This window comes from Hemiscyllium ocellatum, chromosome 3, assembly GCF_020745735.1.
Source record: "Hemiscyllium ocellatum isolate sHemOce1 chromosome 3, sHemOce1.pat.X.cur, whole genome shotgun sequence".
In the NCBI taxonomy this organism is placed as follows: Eukaryota; Metazoa; Chordata; class Chondrichthyes; order Orectolobiformes; family Hemiscylliidae; genus Hemiscyllium; species Hemiscyllium ocellatum.
The window spans coordinates 20,187,669-20,208,841 of NC_083403.1; the positions used below are offsets into that span (position 1 = coordinate 20,187,669).

The 21,173-nt window shown below is 43.0% G+C and overlaps 1 protein-coding gene and 1 long non-coding RNA gene across 7 annotated transcripts in view; one reads left to right on the plus strand and one right to left on the minus strand.

Moving 5' to 3' along the window:
* Window positions 1-21,173, plus strand: part of acoxl (acyl-CoA oxidase-like) — a 417,467-nt gene that overhangs the window by 338,130 nt on the left and 58,164 nt on the right. For all 3 annotated transcript variants that reach the window (XM_060848850.1, XM_060848867.1, XM_060848859.1), the window contains one exon: window positions 17,015-17,085. In XM_060848850.1, the coding sequence (XP_060704833.1) occupies window positions 17,015-17,085 (71 nt within the window). The remainder of the gene's footprint in view (window positions 1-17,014; window positions 17,086-21,173) is intronic.
* The window catches only part of LOC132830941 (uncharacterized), a 558,005-nt gene that overhangs the window by 5,013 nt on the left and 531,819 nt on the right, over window positions 1-21,173 (minus strand). For 3 of the 4 annotated variants that reach the window (XR_009646457.1, XR_009646455.1, XR_009646453.1), the window contains one exon: window positions 6,073-6,347. The exons of the other annotated variant lie outside the window; for it this stretch is intronic. This is a non-coding gene — a long non-coding RNA (uncharacterized LOC132830941). Of the gene's footprint in view, window positions 1-6,072; window positions 6,348-21,173 lie in introns of those variants that run through there. 4 annotated transcript variants of the gene reach the window in all.

Sequence of the window (21,173 nt, forward strand, 5' to 3'; positions counted from 1 at the left end):
CCTTATAGAGGTTTACAAAATTATGAGGGGCATGGATAGGGTAAATAGGCAAAGCATTTTTCCCTGGGGTCAGGGAGTCCAGAACTAGAGGGCATAGGTTTAGGGTGAGAGGGGAAAGATATAAAAGAGACCTTCTGGGCAACCTTTTCAGGCAGAGGGTGCTACGTCTATGGAATGAGCTCCCAAAGGATGTGGTGGAGGCTGGTACAATTGCAACATTTAAGAGGCATTTCGATGTGTACATGCATTGGAAGAGTTTGGAGGGATATGGGCCGAGTGCTGGCAGGTGGGACTAGATTGGGTTGGGATATCTTGTCGGCATGGACAGGTTGGACCGAAGGGTCTGTCTCCATGCTGTACATCTCTATGACTCTATGACTCTAAATGGTGTGAACCTTGATAATGAATCAAACCATGAATGGCATTAAGATTGAGACCAATCCAGTCTCTCCAGTCAAACCCAGTCCAGTCTCTGCAGACTAGCCCAGTCTAGTCTCTCCAATCAAACCTTGTCTAATCTCTACAATTTACCCCAGTCCAATCTCTACAGCCAAACCTAGTCCACTGTCTGTGGCCAAGCCTAGTCCAGTCCTTACAGTCAAACCCAATCCAGTCCCTACAAGCTTACTCAGTCCAGTCTGTGCAGTGAAACCCAATTTGGTCCCTACGATCAAGCTTAGTCCAGGTCCCATGGACAAATCATGTCCAGTCTCGATAGCCAAGCCCAATCCAGATCCAGCAGTTAACGATCAGGTATCTAAGTCAGACTCAGTTCAGTGTCCCCAGTCAAACCCAGTCCAGTCTCTACAACAAAGTCCAAACCAGGTCCTGCAGTCAAACCTAAACCAGGCCCCACAATTAAACCCAGGTGAAAGTGAGGACTGCAGATGCTAGAGATCAGAGTCAAGATTAGAGTGGTGCTGGAAAAGCACAGCAAGTCGAGGAGCAGGAAAATCAACGTTTCGGGCAGGAGCCCTTCATCAGGAATGAGGCTGGGAGCCTCCGGGAGCCACCGTGGAAGCTCCCTACCTCATTCCTGATGAAGAGCTTCTGCCAAAATGTTGACTTTCCTACTCCTCAGATGCTGGCTGCCTGATCTGCTGTGCTTTTCCAGCACCACTCTAATCTTGACACAATCAAACCTAGTCCTGTCTCCACAGTCAAACCCAACACAATTCTGAAGAAGAGTCACTAGACTCAAAATGTTAACTGTTTTCTCTCCATAGCTGCTGCCAGACCTGTTGAGTTTCTTGAGTAAACATGATTTTGTGTGTTTCTAGTCTCTACATTTGTTTTACCAGCAGGAATCACCACATACAGCAGCAGCGCAAATTGTAGTTGACCTTTGATCTCCTGAATCCAGAGTACTGAGGCTAATTGTGGCACTCCGACATTGCCCACGTACTTGGACTTGGTATCAAAAGGTAACTGGTGATGGAGGAATAACTTCAGTAGAGGAGGGAAGGTCAAAAAGTACAGAATAATTTGGATATTATTTTACGTGGCTTGACAAAGTTACCTTGAAATAATTTTCATTTTACAGTGCACCAATCATCTAACTTACTCATAATATCTGAAAAGTTAAAAGTTACTGGCTGAAAGATAGAAGACAGAGGGTGGTGGTGGAGGGTTGTTTTTCAGACTGGAGGCCTGTGACCAGTGGAGTGCCACAAGGATCGGTGCTGGGTCGTCTACTTTTTGTCATTTACATAAATGATTTGGATGCGAGCATAAGAGGTACAGTTAGTAAGTTTGCAGATGACACCAAAATTGGTGGTGTAGTGGACAGTGAAGAAGGTTATTTCAGATTACAATAGGATCTGGAACAGATGGCCCAATGGGCTGAGAAGTGGCAGATGGAGTTTAATTCAGATAAATGCAAGGTGCTGCATTTTGGGAAAGCAAATCTTAGCAGGACATATACACTTAATGGTAAGGTCCTAGGGAGTGTTGCTGAACAAAGAGACCTTGGAGTGCAGGTTCATAGCTCCTTGAAAGGTGTTTGATATGCTTTCCTTTATTGGTCAGAGTATTGAGTACAGGAGTTAGGAGGTCATGCTGCGGCTGTACAGGACATTGGTTAGGCCACTGTTGGAATATTGCATGCACTTCCGGTCTCCTTCCTATTGGAAAGATGTTGTGAAACTTGAAAGGGTTCAGAAAAGATTTACAAGGATGTTGCCAGGGTTGGAGGATTTGAACTTTAGGGAGAGGCTGAACAGGCTGGGGCTGTTTTCCCTGGAGCGTTGGAGGCTGAGGGGAGACCTTATAGAGGTTTACAAAATTATGAGGGGCATGGATGGGATAAATAGGCAAAGTCTTTTCCCTGGGGTCAGGGAGTCCAGAACTAGAGGGCATAGGTTTAGGGTGAGAGGGAAAAGATACAAAGAGACCTAAGGGGCAACTTTTTCACGCAGAGGGTGGTATGTATATGGAATGAGCTGCCAGAGGATATGGTGGAGGCTGGTGCAATTGCAACATTTAAGAGGCATATGGATGGGTATATGAATAGGAAGGGTTTGGAGGGATATGGGCCGGGTGATGGCAGGTGGGACTAGATTGAGTTGGGATATCTGGTCGGCATGGACAGGTTAGACCGAAGGGTCTCTTTCTGTGCTGTACATCTCTGTGACTCTATGACTCTAAAGAATGCTGTACTCAAGAAAATCTGATCAAAAGACTTGAACTGAGTATAAAGAAAAATTGGAATAATCTATCAGTTTGTTAATGAGTTTGAAAATTTACTATTTGGTGATTTTTGGTCTGCATATTTCTTTCCATCTTTCAAAATGTGGCAACCCGCATGAGGTGGGTGTGGAGAGTAACCCTTTTCTGTAATTTGTTGACTTTACAAAAGCAAAATACAGTGTCTGCTGGAAATGAGAAATAAAAAGGGAAAGAACAGGAGAAACTTAGCAAGTCTGGTAGCGTCTGTGGAAAGAGAAGCAGAGTTAATGTTTTGAGTCAGATGTGATGCTTCTTCGTAACTGGAGAGAGAGGAAGCAAAGTTATGAATTTTTATACAGTAGGTAAATGTAGGGGCAACAGGGTAAGTTAAACAAAAGGGAAGGTCAGGGGAAGGTTAGAGGGTAAGGGAAATTATATATAACAGTCATATATAGAACTGAAGGCAAAGGGAGTGGTAATTGTTTGAGATTGTGGATTAGTGATGCTGGAAAAGCACAGCAGTTCAGGCAGCATCCGAGGAACAGTTAAATCGGCATTTCGGGCAAAAGCCCTTCATCAGGAATACAGTTTTTACCTACTTTTTACCTAATTGTTTGAGAGCAAAGAGTCCGGTCCAGCGTAGTTGTTAAAAACAGTAAACATTGCTGAAGACAAAACCATGAAAACCATTCACTTTTTATTGGTGGGGGTTGGGAAGCAACAGTGAGGGAAATAAATTTGAAAGAATTTGTGGCCAAAGTTGTTGAACTCAATGTTGAGTCTAGAAGGCTGATTTGATTTGATTTGAGTTATTGTAGTCATATGTACCTAAGTACAGTGAAATGTATGTTCTGCAAGCAGTGCAGGCAAATCACAGCAAACAAGGACATGCAGATCATAAGGTGCTCAGATGGAGTGAGGCATACAAGGTTATGGCTGCACAGAAGTGGCACAAAGCAAGTGCAACGTTAGCAAGATCAACATTGTGGATGTTATCTACCTGGACTTCCAAAAGGCCTTTGATAAGATGCCTCACGGGAGTAAAGTGAGGGCCCATGGTGTTCGAGGTGAGCTACTGGCATGGATTGAGGATTGGCTGTCTGACAGAAGGCAGTGTTGGGATAAAAGGTTCTTTTTCGGAATGGCAGCCGGTGACAAGTGGGGTCCCACAGGGTTCAGCGTTAGGGCTGCAGCTGTTCACTTTATATACTAATGATCTGGACGAAGGGACTGGGGACATTCTGGTGAAGTTCACTGATGATACAAAGTTAAATGGACAGACAGGTAGTTCTGAGGAGGTGTGAAGGCTACAGAAAGATTTAGACAGTTTCGGAGAATGGTCCAAGAAATGGCTAATGAAATTCAATGTGAGCAAACGCGAGGTCTTACACTTTGGAAAAAAGAACACAAGCAAGGACTATATTGTAAATGGTGAGAAAATTCATAAAGCCAAAGTACAAAGGGATCTGGGAGTGCTAGTACAGGATTGTCTAAAGGTTAACTTGCAGGTTGAGTCCGTGGTTAAGAAAGCAAGTGTAATGTTGTCATTTATCTCAAGAGGGTTGGAATGTAAAAGCAGTGATGTGCTACTGAGATTTTATAAAGCTCTGGTTAGGCCCCATTTAGAATACTGTGTCCAGTTTTGGGCCCGAAGGGCTCATTCCCGAAACATTGACTCTCCTGTTCCTTGGATGCTGCCTGACCTACTGCGCTTTTCCAACAACACATTTTCAGCTCTGATCTCCAGCATCTGCAGTCCTCACTTTCTACTAGAGTGTGTCCAGCAGAGATTCACACAGAAGATCCCTGGAATAGGAGGCCTAACATACAATGAATGGCTGAGGATCCTGGGATTGTATTCATTAGAGTTTAGAAATGACAACCACCAAATAAGTGGAGATTTCATCCAGTCTGCATTGCATCTCCGCTGTATAGAGGAGACTAGGTTGTGACAAGTGATTACAGTAGAGTAGATTGAAAGAAGTATAAGTAAATCACTGCTTCACCTGTAAGGTGTGTTTGGAGCTTTGGATAGCCAGGATGGAGGAGGTAAAAGGGTAAGTGTTACAACTTCCTATGATTGAATGAGAAGGTCTATAGCAGAGGAATGAGGTATTGGGGGTAACCAGGAAATGGACAAGAGTGTCAGTACCTTTGGAATACTAACAAAGGAAGGAAGTGGAAGGTGTGTTTGGTGGTGCTAACATGCTGGATCTGGCAGAAGTGGAGAGGATAATCCTCTGAATGCAGACACTGTTGGGATGGGAAGTGAAAATAAGGTGAATCCTATTATAGTTCTAAGAGGAAAAGGAAGAGGTAGGAGCAGAAGTGCGGGAAATGGGTTAGACACCATGAAGGGCCCTGATCACCACAGAAGAGTGGTAGTCTCATTTGAGAAAAAGGAAATCTTGTCAGAAGCATCTTTGTGGAAGGTAGCGTCATTGGAACAGATATGATGGAGATGGAGAATGGAATGGACTCCCAAGGGAAGCACAGTGTGATAAAGGGCATGTGGGATAGCTGTGGAAGTTGCGAGATTTGTAATGAATATCAGGAGAACAGCCAAAACTGGGAAATAGATACAGAGATGTAAAAGAAGGGAATGGAATAGTCAGGAGTAAACTAAGTAAAGGTGAGAGAAGGATGGAAACTGGAAGCAAAGTTGATGAATTCTGCCTGCTCCAGTTGAGGACAGGAAGCAGAATATACAGTCATTGATTTCCCAAATAAAGTGTGTTGAAAGGAAATCCAAGTTGGACTGGAATATAGAATGTTCCATAAGCCCCACAAAACACAGTCATAGCTATGGCCCATGTAAGTACCTATGGCCACATTTCTTTTGCATGAAATGAGACAAGTTTAAGGAGAAATTGTTTAGTGAGAGAACAAATTCAACCATTAAAGGTGGGTCATGGTGGATGAGGACTGTTCGGGCCTTTTGTTCAAAGAAGAGGAGAATCCCCATGGCAGATGATGGGCATCCCTAGTGAAGAAAGGGCTATTAGAGCCAGAAAAGAAGAAATTATTGAAATGCCATAGGGCAATCATGAATATAGTAGGTAGGAGGAAACTGTCATGGGGAGAAAAGATGCGATCAAGTTATCAAGAAATAAGCTCAGTGGGGCAGGCACATTGGGGCAGTTCTGTTTGCGAGTTTTGGGAGGAAGGTGGAAGTGGGCTGTACTGGGCTGAGAAATTATGACGGCTGTTGAGGGAAGATAGCCAAAGTGGATGGGGTTAGTGACAGACCTGGAAAGGATAGCTTAATGTTCATTATTGGGTCAATAATGGCTCAGGGGGAGGTTGGGAGAAGTATCCAAGAGATCTAGCTGAGTGGAAGATTTTGCAAACCACAGGTTCAAAATCTCTTCTTCCCAAGCAACCTCAAAATTGGCACTTACTGGCTTCCATTACAGTGTTGAACGCTGCTATAGTTTAGGCATATTCCACAGCGCCAGGGACCTGGGTTCAATTCCAGCCTCGGGTGACTGTCTGTGTTGAGTTTGCAAACTCTCCCTGTGTCTGTGTGGGTTTCCTCCGGGTGCTCCACTTTCCTCCCACAGTCCAAAGATACGCAGGTTAGGTGAATTGGCCATGCTAAATTGTCCATAGTGTTCAGGGATATGTAGGTTAGGTGCATTAGCCAGGGGAAATGTAGAGTAATAATGCAAGGTCTTGCACTTTGGAAAAAAGAATACAAGCATGGATTACTTTCTAAACAGTGAGAAAATTCGTAAAGCCAAAGTCCAAAGGGATCTGGGAGTGCTAGTTGAGGATTCTCTAAAGGTAAAACATGCAGGTTGAGTCCGTGATTAAGAAAGCGAATGCAATGTTGTCATTTATCTCAAGAGGGTTGGAATATAAAAGCACCGTTGTGCTACTGAGACTTTATAAAGCTCTGGTTAGGCCTCATTTGGAGTACTGTGTCCAGTTTTGGTCCCCACACCTCAGGAAGGACATACTGGCACTGGAGCGTGTCCAGCGGAGATTCACACAGATGATCCCTGGAATGGTTGGTCTAACATACGAGGAACGGCTGAGGATCCTGGGATTGTATTCATTGGAGTTTAGAAGATTAAGGGGAGATCTAATAGAAACTTACAAGATAATACATGGCTTGGAAAGGGTGGACACTAGGAAATTGTTTCCATTAGGCGAGGAGACTAGGACCCGTGGACACAGCCTTAGAATTAGAGGGGGTAAATTCAGAACAGAAATGCGGTGACATTTCTTCAGCCAGACAGTGGTGGGCCTGTGGAATTCATTGCCACAGAGTGCAGTGGAGGCCGGGCGCTAAATGTCTTCAAGGCAGAGATTGATAAATTCTTTATGTCACAAGGAATTAAGGGCTATGGGGAGAATGCGGATAAGTGGAGTTGAAATGCCCATCAGCCATGATTGAATGGCGGAGTGGACTCGATGGGCCAAATGGCCTTACTTCCACTCCTATGTCTTATGGTCTTATGGAATGGGTCTGGGTGGGATGCTCTTTGGAGGGTCAGTGTGGATTTGTTGGGCCAAATGGCCTGTTTCCACACTGTAGGGATTCTTTGATTCTATGAAATATATTTTGGATCCTTATATCTGACTAGGCTACTTGAAAGGCACTCTATTAATGTCCCACAAGCTAACATCTATACCCCTAATTTGGGTGGGAGACAGTCAAGGAAAGAAGATTGTTTATTTCTGGATCTATTTTAGCAAATGTGGTCAGTTTATTTTATCCCTACATGCGATCTCCAATTTATGAAAATCTGACTTAGAAACACTTGTAATTATGAGCAAGATCACATGCATGTTAATTTGAAAGATCCAAAATGCAAACATTTCCTCATATTTACAAGCATATATCTTATATTGTACTGTATTGAGTTATGACTTGTATACAAATTGATTTACTAATGTACTCAAGGACAGAATCCATTCGTAAGCCGGGGACTGCAAGTAAACAGTTTAACTGCATCATTCATTTCATAATTTGAAACAATATCTCTTCAGTCAGTATGCAAATATCTTTGTTTAACTTCCAAAACTTGGATAATGCTGTGCTACTTCAACTCATTAGCAAGCCATTTTTATGAAGTTACTTTTAATTCTAACAGCCTTCATTAACCCCACAAAGAAAGGAATTTCACACAAATGTGTTAAGTGTTTCCAGGCTCTTGTCACACAAAGTAACTTCAAACCCTAAGCGTAAATGAAAGCATTTAGTGTTGAGTATTTTCCTCTTTTTTGACTTTTGTAACGATTATTGTAAAATCTCATCCAACTCTGTGTTTCTCTCTGTATTAGATTATGTGGTTTTAACGAAAGGAAACTGAATGATTTTTAAGCAACTGAAATGATGAAAGGGGAAGTGTAGGTTTAATTCCTGGCTTGTGTTAAATTAGTTCATCTTAGCCAGAATGCCTCCATGGACATTTTTTTTTGTGTACCAGATTAAGAAAAGAGAAATCTGTTGGGGTTCCCAGTATGCAATATGCACATGATGAAACCGCATATGTATGTCAAGTGAAGATGAGATTCGTCTCAAGTACAGTCTTGCTATCATGGAATAACCTGCCAGCATTGATGCTATTGATCCTTATCCATGAAAAAGAGCCTCTTTGGTAAGGTACTTGAAGGCAACCCTGCATTCTAGGAACCATATCTCAAGAAAATACCACAAAGCTCAAAATCAGAGAGTCAAGGGGAAAAAGCTTGTATAAGAAAAATTTACAATGACTACATTACAAAGTACGGTAATGCTTCTGCTATTGTCCTGATAACTTAATCTCTAATTTGAATCCTTGGCCAATAGAGTGTCTTACTAATGTCCATGTTATGTTCTAATATATTAACTTAAAACATTTTGTCTGTGCAGAGGTCAGTATGACCAGACTACCTCAGACGTTCCTGAATTTAGTTTCCACAAGCAACAAAGTTACTCCTTAGCTGGCAACCTTGTTCTTTTCTTCTTTTTTGTTATCTTGCCAGTTTCCGCTACTGCTATCACTCCTTTGTAGTTGCTGACCTGTTGACATATAGTTCCAGGGGATGTAGCCACCTCTCATGACTCAACCACCACTATTTATAAATTGATCTTGATTAACATTCTGTTTAATTACAGGAACATCATGTTGAAGTTTGATCCTGTTCTATCCCCAACACTTCAGCAACAAATGCACAGACCTGCACATATAAGCACAAAGCCTCTCCCACTCTTAGACAGGATTTGTTGAACAACAGCCCCACGCTGTAAAGTTCATTCCAACTCTGTTTATTGCTGCTGTTTTTCACATCAGCTGTTCATTACCATGTAGAGGGGTTTGGCAGGTGACTATAGTGAAATTCAGCTAAATGTAAGGGTTTCAAACAAAATGTTCCAAATGGACTTATATTGTTGGTTATAAAATGTAAAGATGGTTCCTTTTTAATAATGAGGTAATAACACTGTAGAGGAAATTACAAAACTGTAATGGAATGAGGTTCATAAGATGACTAGATGAATTTCTATTAATAAAGACAATGCAAATAGTTATACAATCAGTCAGGAATTTGGTGACTAAAGAAAGAATTTATACATTGTCTTTGATCACTTCAAGATGTTCAAGAGCTCTTCACAGCGAATGATGCATTGTGGGAAAGGCAGCTTTTGCATAGCATGACATTGATTGTCTCAACCTGTCTACCCCTCTCACTGACTCCACCCTCTCACCTTCACAATGCGCAGCCCTCCACTCCAATCCCAACATCACCATCAAACTGGTGGATGAAAGCAATGCAGTAGTAGTAGTATGCCGCACCAACCTCTAACTCGCTGAAGCCAAATGCCAACTGACTGGCACCTCCTCCTACCGCCCATCGACGACAACCCCGCCTCGCATCACCAAACCATCATCTCCCAAAAAATATCCACAATCTCATCACCTCAGGGGACCTCCCATCCACAGCCTCCAACCTCATAGTTCCCCAACCCCACACCACCTGGTTCGACCTCTTACCCAAAATCCACAAACCTGACTGCCCCAGTCGACCTATTGTCTCTACCTGCTACTGCTCCACTGAACCTATCCAGCCCCATCCTGTCCCCCTTGGTCCAGGAACTCTCCACATACGTCAGGGACACCACCCATGCCCTCCAACTCCTCATTGGCTTTTGTTTCCCAGGCCCCTAACACTTCATCTTCACCATGGACATCAATCCCTATACACGTCCATCCCCCACGGCGAAGGCCTACAAGCCCTCCTTTTCTTCCTGTCCTGCTGAGCTAACCAGTCCCCCTCCACTAACGCACTCATTTGATTGGCGGGACTGGTCCTCACCCTCAAATTCTTCATTGATTCCCACTTCCACCAGACCAGAGGGGTAGCCACGGGCACTTGCATGGGCCCTCGCTATGCCTGCCCATGAAGGGTATGTGGAACAGTCTTATCTTCTGTACTTACACTGGTAACATCCCCCACCTTTTCTTCCGTTACATCGACGATTGTATTGACGCTCCTCCCACGAGGAGGTTGAACAGTTCATCAACTTCACTAACAACTTCCACCCTGACCTTAAGTTCACCATCTCAGACATCTCCCTCCACTTTCTGGACCCTCTCCATCTCCATTTCCAGCGACCGACTCAATACGGACATGTACTTCATACCCACAGCTACTTTGACTGCACCTCCTCCCACACCCTCTCCTGTGAAAACGTTATCCCTTACTCCCAATTCCTCTGCCTCTGGCATATCTACTCCCAGGTAGAGAAAATCCACTCCAGAAAATCCCAGATGTCCTGCTATTTCAGGGACCACAATTTCCCTCCCAAGTGGTCAACAATACCCTCCAGTGCATCTCCTCCACTTCCCGCATCTCTGCCTTTGAACTCCACCCCTCCAACCGCAACAAGGGTAGAACCCCCCCCCCCCCCCCCCCCGGTCCTCCCACTAATGGTCTTCCAGCCCGCTAATCTCCAGATGCAGGGCATTACCTCCACCATTTCTGCCTCTGCCACCTTCAGTCAGATCCCACCACCAGAGATATATTTCCCTCCCCACCCCTATCTACTTTCTGCAGAGACCATTCGCACCGCAAATCCCTCGTTAAGCTCACCCTCCACACCCAACACATTCCCTTGCCGCCGCATGTAAAAACTGCGCCCACCTCCCTCCTCACCTTCGTCGAAGGCCCCAAAGGATCCATCCACGTCCAGCAGAGATTTTCCTGCACATCCACCCACCTCATCCACTGTGTCTATTGCTCTTGATGTGGTCTCCTCCACATCGGAGAGATAGGACACCAACACGCTGAGCATTTCAAGGAACGTCTCGGGGACGCATGCACAACAATCAACATGTTCTGTGGCCAGCCACTTCAAGTTCCCCTCCCACTTCTCCAAGGACATGCAAGCCCTGGGCCTCCCCCACCACCAAATCCAAGCCACCTGACAACTGGAGGAAGAACGCCTCATCGTCTGCCTTCAACCACACAGCATCAACATTGACTTCACTCCAAATCCTCCCTCCCCCACCTCATCCCAGATCCAACCCTCCAACTCGGCACTTCCCTCTTGTCCTGTCCTACCTCTTCATCTTCCCTCCCACCTGTCCACTCCAACCTCCATATCAACCTATCACAATTAACCCCCCCTCCCCACTTGCGTCCACCTATCACTTTCCCCTCAGCCCCAGCCCCACCCACTATATATTTCTCATCCCCCTTCCACTCCACAATCCTGATGAAGGGCTTATGCCCGAAACATCGACTCTCCTACTCCTCAGATACTGCTTGACCTGCTGTGTTTTTCCAGCAGCACCATTTTCAACTCTCAGTTTTTACACAGTACCAAGTGAAATGGTCAGATTCCCCTGTTTTTGAGTTGTTGATTGACAAAATATAGCCAGAATGCTGTTCTTCAAATAATGTAGTAGAGTATTTTACAGTCACTTGATGATGTCTCTGACATTACAGCATACCTTCAGCACTACACAGAAGTTAAAGCCTAGCATTTGTAAATAAGACTTTAAAAGGAAAGTGAATGGGTATATGAGTAGCAAGGGATTAGAGTGATATGGGCCAAGTGCTGGCAAATGGGACTAGATTAATTTTGGATATCTGGTTGGCATGGACGAGTTGGACTGAAGGGTCTGTTTCCATGCTGTACATCTCTATGACTCACCAGACTAGGACCCACAACTTTTTGGTTCAGAGGACTTAGGAAGAGTAGGATGGATGGGCCATTACTCTAAACATCTACTTTATCAGTTTCTATTCAGTCAAAACTAGGGTTTTAACACCAGTTAGTTAGCATGGCACAAGTCAGTCAGTGGATAGTTTTATGGAGCTTTTAGTAAATTTTGATCCAGTAAATTTGCACTTCAGTTACATTGATTCTAGGACTAGAGAAAAGTGGAATAAAAAAGATATTTTGGGGATGCTATGATTTCCAGACTTTTGTATCTCAATTAATCCCTTTGATCCCAAATCATGCAATAGAGTACTAGCAATTTCTTGCCATACCATATTGGATTGGAATGGATGATTCCTCACCTTTTGTGGCATGTTTAGTTTGTAAGTATTGGATAAGTGCAGCATATTTGTGCATTTCAACAATAACCCTCAGCTTTAGTGGGAATTCCTCAGGATGGTGTCCTTGGCCCAACCAATCTTTGTCAATGCTTCATCAATGACCTTCCTTCCATCATGAGGTCAGAAGTAAAGACTGATGATTGCAGTGTTCAAGTCAATCTGTCACTCCTAAGCCACTGAGGCATTCTGTGTCCATGTGCAGCAAGAACTGAACACCATTCAGGATTCACTGACAAGTGGCAACCTATCCACCACACTTAGGCCAGGCAGTGAGCATTTCCAGCAAGAGCAAATTGAAACATCTTACCTTGATGTTCAATGGTATTACCAAGACTGAATCTTAAAATATCAACATCTTTGGGAGGGGTTAGCCTTCCCAGAAACTGTACTGGACCAACCACACTGTGGCTACAAGAGAAGGTCAGAGAATTCTGAGACAAATAACTCGTCTCCTGACTCCCTAAAGCCTGTCTACCATCTTCAAGGCACAATTGTGACAGAATATTCTCCACATGCCTGAATGAGTGTGGCACCAACAACACTCAAGAGAATCAATACCTTCCAGTAGTTTGATCACTTTTCTGTTCTGTATCTTAAACTTTCATTCTTTCCACTACCAGTGCACTGTGCCATAGAGAGCTCTTGTACAGAGCAAAGCCGATCAGCAGATCAAGTCTGCACTAACCAAAAACCCTTGGATACTGCCTGACCTGCTGTGCTTTTCTAGCATCACTCTAATCTAGACTCTGGTTTCCAGCATCTGCAGTCCTCGTTTTTACTTAATCAGAAACAACCACCTAACTATTCTAATCACATTTTCTAGCACTTGGCCTTGTATGCCTTGGCATCACAAGTGTACATCTAAATACTTCTTCAATTAGGGTTTCTGCCTCTACTACCCTCACAGGCGGTGAGTTCCAGATTCACAACATCCTCTGGGTGAAAAATATCTTCCTCGTATTCCTTCTAAGTCTTCTGCCACTTAACTTAATTCTGAGGCCCCTGGCCATTGATCCCTCTACCAAGAGGAATCTTTCTTCCAGTCTACCCTGTCTTATGCCCCTCATAATTCATAACTAACACTCTCCAACCAAGGCAACATCCTGGGTATTCTCCCATGCACCCTCTCCAATACAATCGCATCCCTCCCATCATATGGATTCCAGAACTGCACACAATGGTCCAGTTATGGCCTAACAAACTTTTTTAATACAATTTTAACATAACCTCTCTATTCTTAAACTCGGTGGCTTGGCTAACAAAGGCAAGTGTCTCACATGCCTACTCAACTGCTTAGAGTTATAGAAATGTATAGCATGGAAACAGACTCTTCGGTACAACTGTCCAACCCAACCCAATCTAGTCCCACCTGCCAGCACCCGGCCCATACCCCTCCAAATTCTTCCTAATCATATACCCATCCAAATGCCTCTTAAATGTTGCAATTGTACCAGCCTCCACCACTTCCTCTGGCAGCTCATTCCATAAACATACTACTCTCTGCGTGAAACAGTTGCCCTGTAGGTCTCTTTTATAACTTTCTCCTCTCACCCTAAACCTATGCCCTCTAGTTCTGGATGCCCTGACCCCAGGAAAAAGACTTTGCCTATTTATCCTATCCATGCCCCTCATAATTTTGTAAACCTCTATAAGGTCACTCCTCAGCCTCCAAAGCTTCAGGGAAAACAGCCCCAGACTGTTCAGCCTCTCCTTATAGTTCAAATCCCCCATCCCTGGCAAAATCCTTGTAAATCTTTTCTGAACACTTTCAAGTTTCACAACATCTTTCCGATAGGAAGGAGACCAGAACTTCACACAATATTACAACAGTGGCCTAACCAATGTCTTGTACAGCCGCAACATGACCTCCCAACTCCTGTACTCAATACTCTGACCAATAAAGGAAAGCATACTAAATGCCTTCTTCACTATCCTATCTACCTGTGACTCCACTTTCAAGGAGCTATGAACCTGCACTCCAAGGTCTCTTTGTTCAGCAACACTCCCTAGGACCTTACCATTAAGTATATAAGTCCTGCTAAGATTTGCTTTCCAAAAATGCAGCACCTCGTCTTTATCTGAATTAAACTCCATTTGCCACTTCACACCCCATTGGCCCATCGGGTCAAGATCCTGTTGTAATCTGAGGTAACCCTCTTCGCTGTCCATTACACCTCCAATTTTGGTGTCATCTGCAAACTTACTAACTGTACCTCTTAAGCTCGCATCCAAATCATTTATGTAAATGACAAGAAGTATTAATCCGCTTGTCGTGATACCTTAAGGGTGGACGAGTACACCTAGGTCCCTGTGATCCTTGGTACTTCTGAGGCTCTCACCATTCGTCATCTACTATAAAAGGGGTCACAACAGCAATCCAGCATGGCTTTTTTGACAGAACTTTCCAAACAAAAGAGAGCTTGCGACACTGCCACTTGCAATTCCCTCCAAGCTGCATGCCATCCTGAGTTAAATTTATGTTGAAGCTGGGTCAATATCTTTGAACTCCCCAGCAGCACTGTCAAAGTGTCCATGCCAGATGGGACTGCAGCAGTTCAAAACCTACCCAGCAATGCACACATTCCAAAAAACGAAAAGAAATAGACAATAGTTTCCAGCTTCTGGAGTGCATCTTGACAAAGAAGCTCACAGTTATTTAATTACACAAGTGTGGATCTTTAGGTTGAAGACTGATTTTTAAGTGAAATACCACCTTAACCTCTCTGCTATTTCTAATGCACAGTTCAGCCAAGTTAGACATGGAAAATGAGCAGATTGGCACCTCTATTCAAATAGTGGGATGAGAAGTGTCAGATGAGTTTGTTTAATATTCGCGCGCTCATATTGTATTGGGTGGCTTCGAGAGTTTCCTGCGGTACAACAGACAGAGAAAAATGCAACTGAAAATGCAATCATCATTTATCAGTTTTATCAGTTCCCCATTGTTCTGATTTTACTTTAGTAAAAACCTTTAATATTATTTTATTTTATTTACATTTTTAATCTCAGGGTGATTTCTCTTTAGAATGCAACTTGGCCCTAATTGTATTTACACCAAGTGCAGCACATGAGGGGGCACATAACCATTGGTGGGAACTTGTAATGTGCAGCACAGTCCACAGATTAATGCACTGCACAGGAGCTAACAATACTCCTGAGAAGAATGTTGTTACAACTCAGAGACAACTGTGAAATTATTCTAATTGGAGGTATAAACCAACCCAGTAATTAGAGAGACTCAAAACCAACTTTTTTAAAAGATAAGAGCAGCTTCTGTACAGTTGCTAACTAAAATTTAAATGATGTGGGTCAGACAGTTTTATGTCTGTCACAATGTTCTGTAGGTAGCAGATAACCTTTTCTCTCCTTTCAGCCACCCACACAAGTAGAAAAAATAAGCTTCAAAAAAAGTAATGAGCATTTGCATGCAGCGGTAGTTCTGCTTTTCTTTTCAGTGTAATATAAACACAATGCTTATGTAAAATAAAATGTCATATTATATTCAAAGTTTCTACTGACCTGAAGTGTCTTGAGTAATGATAATAGACTTCTCCTTGCAATTAATAAGTTGGAGCTAAATAGGGCAATGCAATGCTTTATAGAGTTGGATGCAAGTCATCAGACCCTACTAATATCTACTGGATATAACTTTACAAAAGCTTACCAACCTGTTTTTGATTGCAGCTTGTTTTTTTATTATTTTGCACTGGATGACATCATTCGTCAAGAATAATGTCAAAGTCCCCCTTGCCAATCATTTTAGCAGCAAGTTCAAAACAGAACATCTCATTTTGGCCTGAATCTGACTTGTCCCTTAGCAATATATACTGGAGGAATTTCCTACATGTTTACATCCTAAATGGTTCAAGCAATAATAAAAGAAGCTGCATTTATTTCCTGACCTCAGGACATGCCAAATTGCTTGACAGCCAATGAAGTATTTTGACATTGTAGTCATTGTTGTCATAGGGAAGCACAGCACCCAATTTGTGTTCAGCAAATTCCACTAGAGAGAAATGAACAAAAAAAGCAACTGGTCATTGTAGTAATTTTGTATGAGAGATAAAAGTTAGTCAGGAGGGTTCCTTTTTGAATAGCGCTGTGGAATCCTTCATGCCCTTCTGAGAGGATTTTTTTTAGATTAGATTCCCTACAATGTGGAAACAGGCCCTTTGGGCCAACCAGTCCAAACCAACCCTCTGAAGAGTAACCCACCCTATTTCCCTTTGACTGATGCACCTAACACCATGGGCAACTTAGCCTGGCCAATTCACCTGACCTGCACATCTTTGGATTTTGAGAGGGAAACCCATGCAGACACAGGGAGAACCTGCAAACTCCACACAGGCAGTCACCCGAGGCTGGAATTGAACCTGGGACCTTGTTGCTGTGAGGCAGCAGTGCTAACCACTGAGCCACGCATATGATCACTTCAGTGTAGCACTGAAGGAATGTTGTATTGCCGGAGATGCAGTTTTTCAGATGAGATTTTAAACTGAGGTTTCACTTGTGTCTCTACAACAAACGCTGAGAAAGCATTCCAGCAAGGAGGCTGAGAAAACACGGTAGACAAAAGGCTTAAAGAGCCATGTTGGAAAAATTTGGAATGAAACCTTGATTGAACGGATGGATTTTGACATGACTTACAGTTGTATGAGAAATAAAATACTTGTATTTTTTGCTCTGAAAATGGCCAAATATAGATGTCAAGCACTTAAAATCTCGTCTAAAAGTGAAGAAAAAGATCCTAAAGACATAAAGCTCTTTCATCTCTTTTGCTTGTTTGCAGTGACCTTAGAACAGTTCTGGAAAGCAGTGGAACAGTGCCCAGTCCCAGAAGACCAAGCTTTGCTGAAGAAGGTGAGATTACAAACTGTAAACTCCCCTCCAGAGAGAAACAATTAGTACATTCAGCATCAGAGCTACATTGTTCTTATCACCAAGGTCCGTTTATCATCTTTTCAGCTGTTAATAACTGAGCAGGGAGGGACACAAATATCATCACTGAGTAGGTGGGCTGCAGTATCTCAAACGTATTTGCTGCCACTTGGTTAAGTGCTGGAGCTTGTTTGCAAGGCTGACAGGAAAGTGGGTGTTGAGTGTTAGCTGGAATTTATTTCAGTTTTAAATAGAATTCAATTATCTCAACTCAACCCTATCAACAGTACTCTCTTTAACCAACTTATCTGGACTAGTTTGCTAAACTGACTGAGAATATACCTAATTACTGAGCAAACTTGGCTTATCTGCTTTTAAAATAGGAAAAGTTAAAGCTGCACTCGCTTTATTCCTTGGCTCAGCCACAAAGTTGACTGCAATACTTATTCAACAATGAAAAAATGTACTTTTTACCCCCATTTCTTTTCCTCTCCCTCCCACTCTCCCAAAGGCCACTATCTCTTACAAGTGGTCATTATTCATGGGCAAATCTCGACAGCTGACAGCAGCAAGACATACCCAGTCCTCTGCTGATGTGAACACTGCAAAATAATAATCATAAGTATGCAGGGAGCCAGGCTGATTGCCTTTCCCTAACCTGGAGACCCCAAAACAACCTGTTGCATTCACATCTGTAGTCTACCTCCAATGGAGTCTCACGAATCCATACTGCTCACAAGAAAAGCATGAGTGAGGAAGCCTGTGTCTTTTCCTTATCCGTTGACTGGATGCGTGCTTAGCTAGCTTCCTGGAGAAGATGGTGGTGAGCTGCCTGTTGAATCGCTGCAACCCTTGGTGGTGTGGAGTATTCATGCTGCTGTATGATGCAGGATGTTGACCCAATGACACTGAAGAAGTGGCAGTGTACTTCCATGTCTGCATAGTGTGTGCTTGGAGAGGGATTGGCAGCTGGTGATGTTCCTACACATCTGTTGTCCTTGTCCTTTGAGGTGGTAGAGGTCACGTGTTGGGACAATGCTGTCAAAGATGCCTTGGTGGGTTGTTAAAGTATTCTATAAAGATTCTTCCAGGGTTTTTGCCTACCCATAAATCTACTGTATAGAGTAACTACTTCTGATTTTTAAAGAATGTCTTGAAATAAGTTGCGAGTTTGACTTACTCCAGTTTGAATTTGTGACCCTCGTTTTTCTGTTATAGTTCAATCTGAAACAAAGTCTGGATTTAATTTTTTCAAAAATTTTCTGTGTTGTTAATTATCTAATACACCCCCCTTAAGTTCACTCACAGTTACCTCTTTGTGAGGCTAAAATTACCGGGTGTTTCCAGCCTTGGTTAAAATTTTTGTGTATGAAATCTAACAATACCTAGATGTTTGTCAGTCATGTCAGCTTTAAAAATCTTTTGTGGAGTAATTATGGCACCCATAACAACTCACCCAGTCGCTTTTCAACAGCACCTTCCAAACCCACGACTTGTACCACTTTGAAGGATAAGGGCAGCAAATGCAGTTAACACCACCACCTGTAAGTTCCCTTCCAAGCCCACGTACCGTCGTAATTTGGAAATATATTGCCACTCCTTCACAATGGCTGGATCAACATCCTGAATTTCCCTTCTTCATAGCACTGTGTGTATACATAACCATGATGGACTGCAGTGGTTCAAGTAGGCGGCTCACTGCAAGTGCAATTAGAAGGGCAATTAGAGATGGACAATAAATGTGACCTGGTTGGAGCACCACACCCTGTGAACGAGTAAAGAAAACTCTCTTCCACCCTGCGGTGATTCTCACTCAGATTTCATCTGCCCCCATTGTTTCCCTTACTTATATATTTTGTTTAGTTTTGTTTTGTAACTCCTGGCTTGCCTCCTTAGACTAAACTGCCCCTGACAGTTTTGTATGACCTGAGATTTTGGCCAGATTGCAGTGAGCTGCTGTAACATTGTGGAAAGCGTTTGAGCTGTTGGAGTTACCCAAAAATCATTTTTACTGTGGTGCTAAATTATTATTAGTTCTACTGTCTCATGAGAGGAAAAACGTGCTTAAAATTGATTGCAATTCAGGGCAGGGATAGCCTTGAGGGATTAACCTTGTCAAAGGAAAGTGGTTTAATGGCAATGAATTATATTTGTTCAGTGTCTTTAATGTAATGAAATATCCAAGGTGCTTCATAGGAGAATTGCTAAACAAAGTGTGGTGCTAAGCCACAAAAGGAGATATTTGGTCAGACCAAATGCTTCCTCAAAGAGGTGTGTTTTGAGAAGAATCTGAAATGAGTAGAGTGAGGTAGAGAGATTGCAGGGTATGAGGTGAAAATTCCAATGATTGGAGGCCTTGGCACTTGAATACACTGCCAGCAATGTTGGAAAATTTAAATTTGGAATGCACAACTGATCAGGATTCGAGCAACATAGATATTTCTGAGAATTGCTGAGTTTGAGGAGATTGCAGAAGTGGAGAGGGGCATTGGGCCAGATTTTAAAAACAGGGATGTGGATTTTACATCAAAAGATTGCTTGACTGGGAACCAGTGTAGGTCATTGATGGTTGGGGAAATGGATTTTCTGCAGGTCAAGACATGGCAGTTGAGTTTTGTATGACCTTCAGTTACCAGCGGGTTGGAAGAAGGAGATCATTGAGGACTGTGTTGCAATTGTCAAGTCTAGCGGTAATAAAGGCATGAATGGAGGAGCCAGCAGCAGATGAAAAGGTGCGAAGTCAAAGGTGATGTTAAGAAGATGAAGGCAATTTTTGACGTTGTACAAACATGATATTGCAAGTTCATCTCAGGATCAAATGTCACACCCACACTGTGATTAGACTGGCTTAATCTCAGATGTTTGTGAGAATATGGAGATAGGGAGAGAATGGATCTTAAAACATCTCATCGCAGCCAATTTGATCTCCATTTCACTTATTAAGGTTTGACTTACAGACCGGATCACTGAAAGTATGTCTGGACTGTGTTCCTGAAGATTGGGGTGGCACAGTGGCTCGGTGGTTAGCACTGCTGCCTCACAGATCCCAGGTTCAATTCCAGCCTCGGGCGACTGTCTGTATGCAATGGTTGCACGTTCTCCTTGTGTCTGCGTGGATTTCCTCCGGGTGCTCCGGTTTCCTCCCGCAGTCTAAATATTTGCAGGTCAGGTGAATTGGCCATGCTAAATTGCCCATAGTGCGAGGTGCATTATGTCAGAGGGAAATGGGTCTGGGTGGGTTACTGTTGGGAGGGTCGGTGTGGACTGGTTGGGCTGAAGCCTGTTTCCACACTGTAGGGAATCTAATCTAATAAATCCCCAGAAATTAGGCTTTTTCTTCATATCAACTGAGAGCTGCAAGTATCACACAGAGGTCTGATACAGCTCTGGGGAATTATTCCAACACTAAGGCCTCCAGCAGGGTAGATGGTGGGAGATTTGGAGTGAATGGAGAGTGGGGTTAAAAAATTCAGACTGCCAGGAACTTAGAATTATTTTTGTGGATCCAGGAGGACAGCAATTCTTTAAGATGCAAAAAAAAGCAAATAAAAAATTCGTCAGTCCCATTACTTATGTAGACCTGGCAAAACGGATAAGAAATTATGCCCAGATTTTCCAAAGTTTCAGAGTCCTAAATAAATTGTTAGCCTTCAAGGTACTATTATCAAATAGCCTGAGACCTCAGAAGTGGTTTACTGCTAAACTGGCAGATAAAACTGCTTTCAGCAGAGCGTACACCTGGAAATTAGTCTCTCGGCAGCTATATTTGTCCAGAAATCACCCCACCAATCTCCCGCCCCCACTTTCCTGAATGTTTTTACAAGATCATGTCAGTGACTGTGATACACCAGTCACACCATTAACCACCTGCAGAAATAATGAAACTTATCAACATCCCAACTTCTCTTTTTAGATAAACTGTACATCCAGGTATTTTCTGTTTATCTTACATTTGCTCTTTTGTCCTTTGCAACGTCAAACCTTCAATGTAAAGCCAGAATCACTCTGAAATCTGATTTGAGCTCTGGAATGCAGACACTTGTATTTGAGCTGTCTCAGGAACAGAGCTC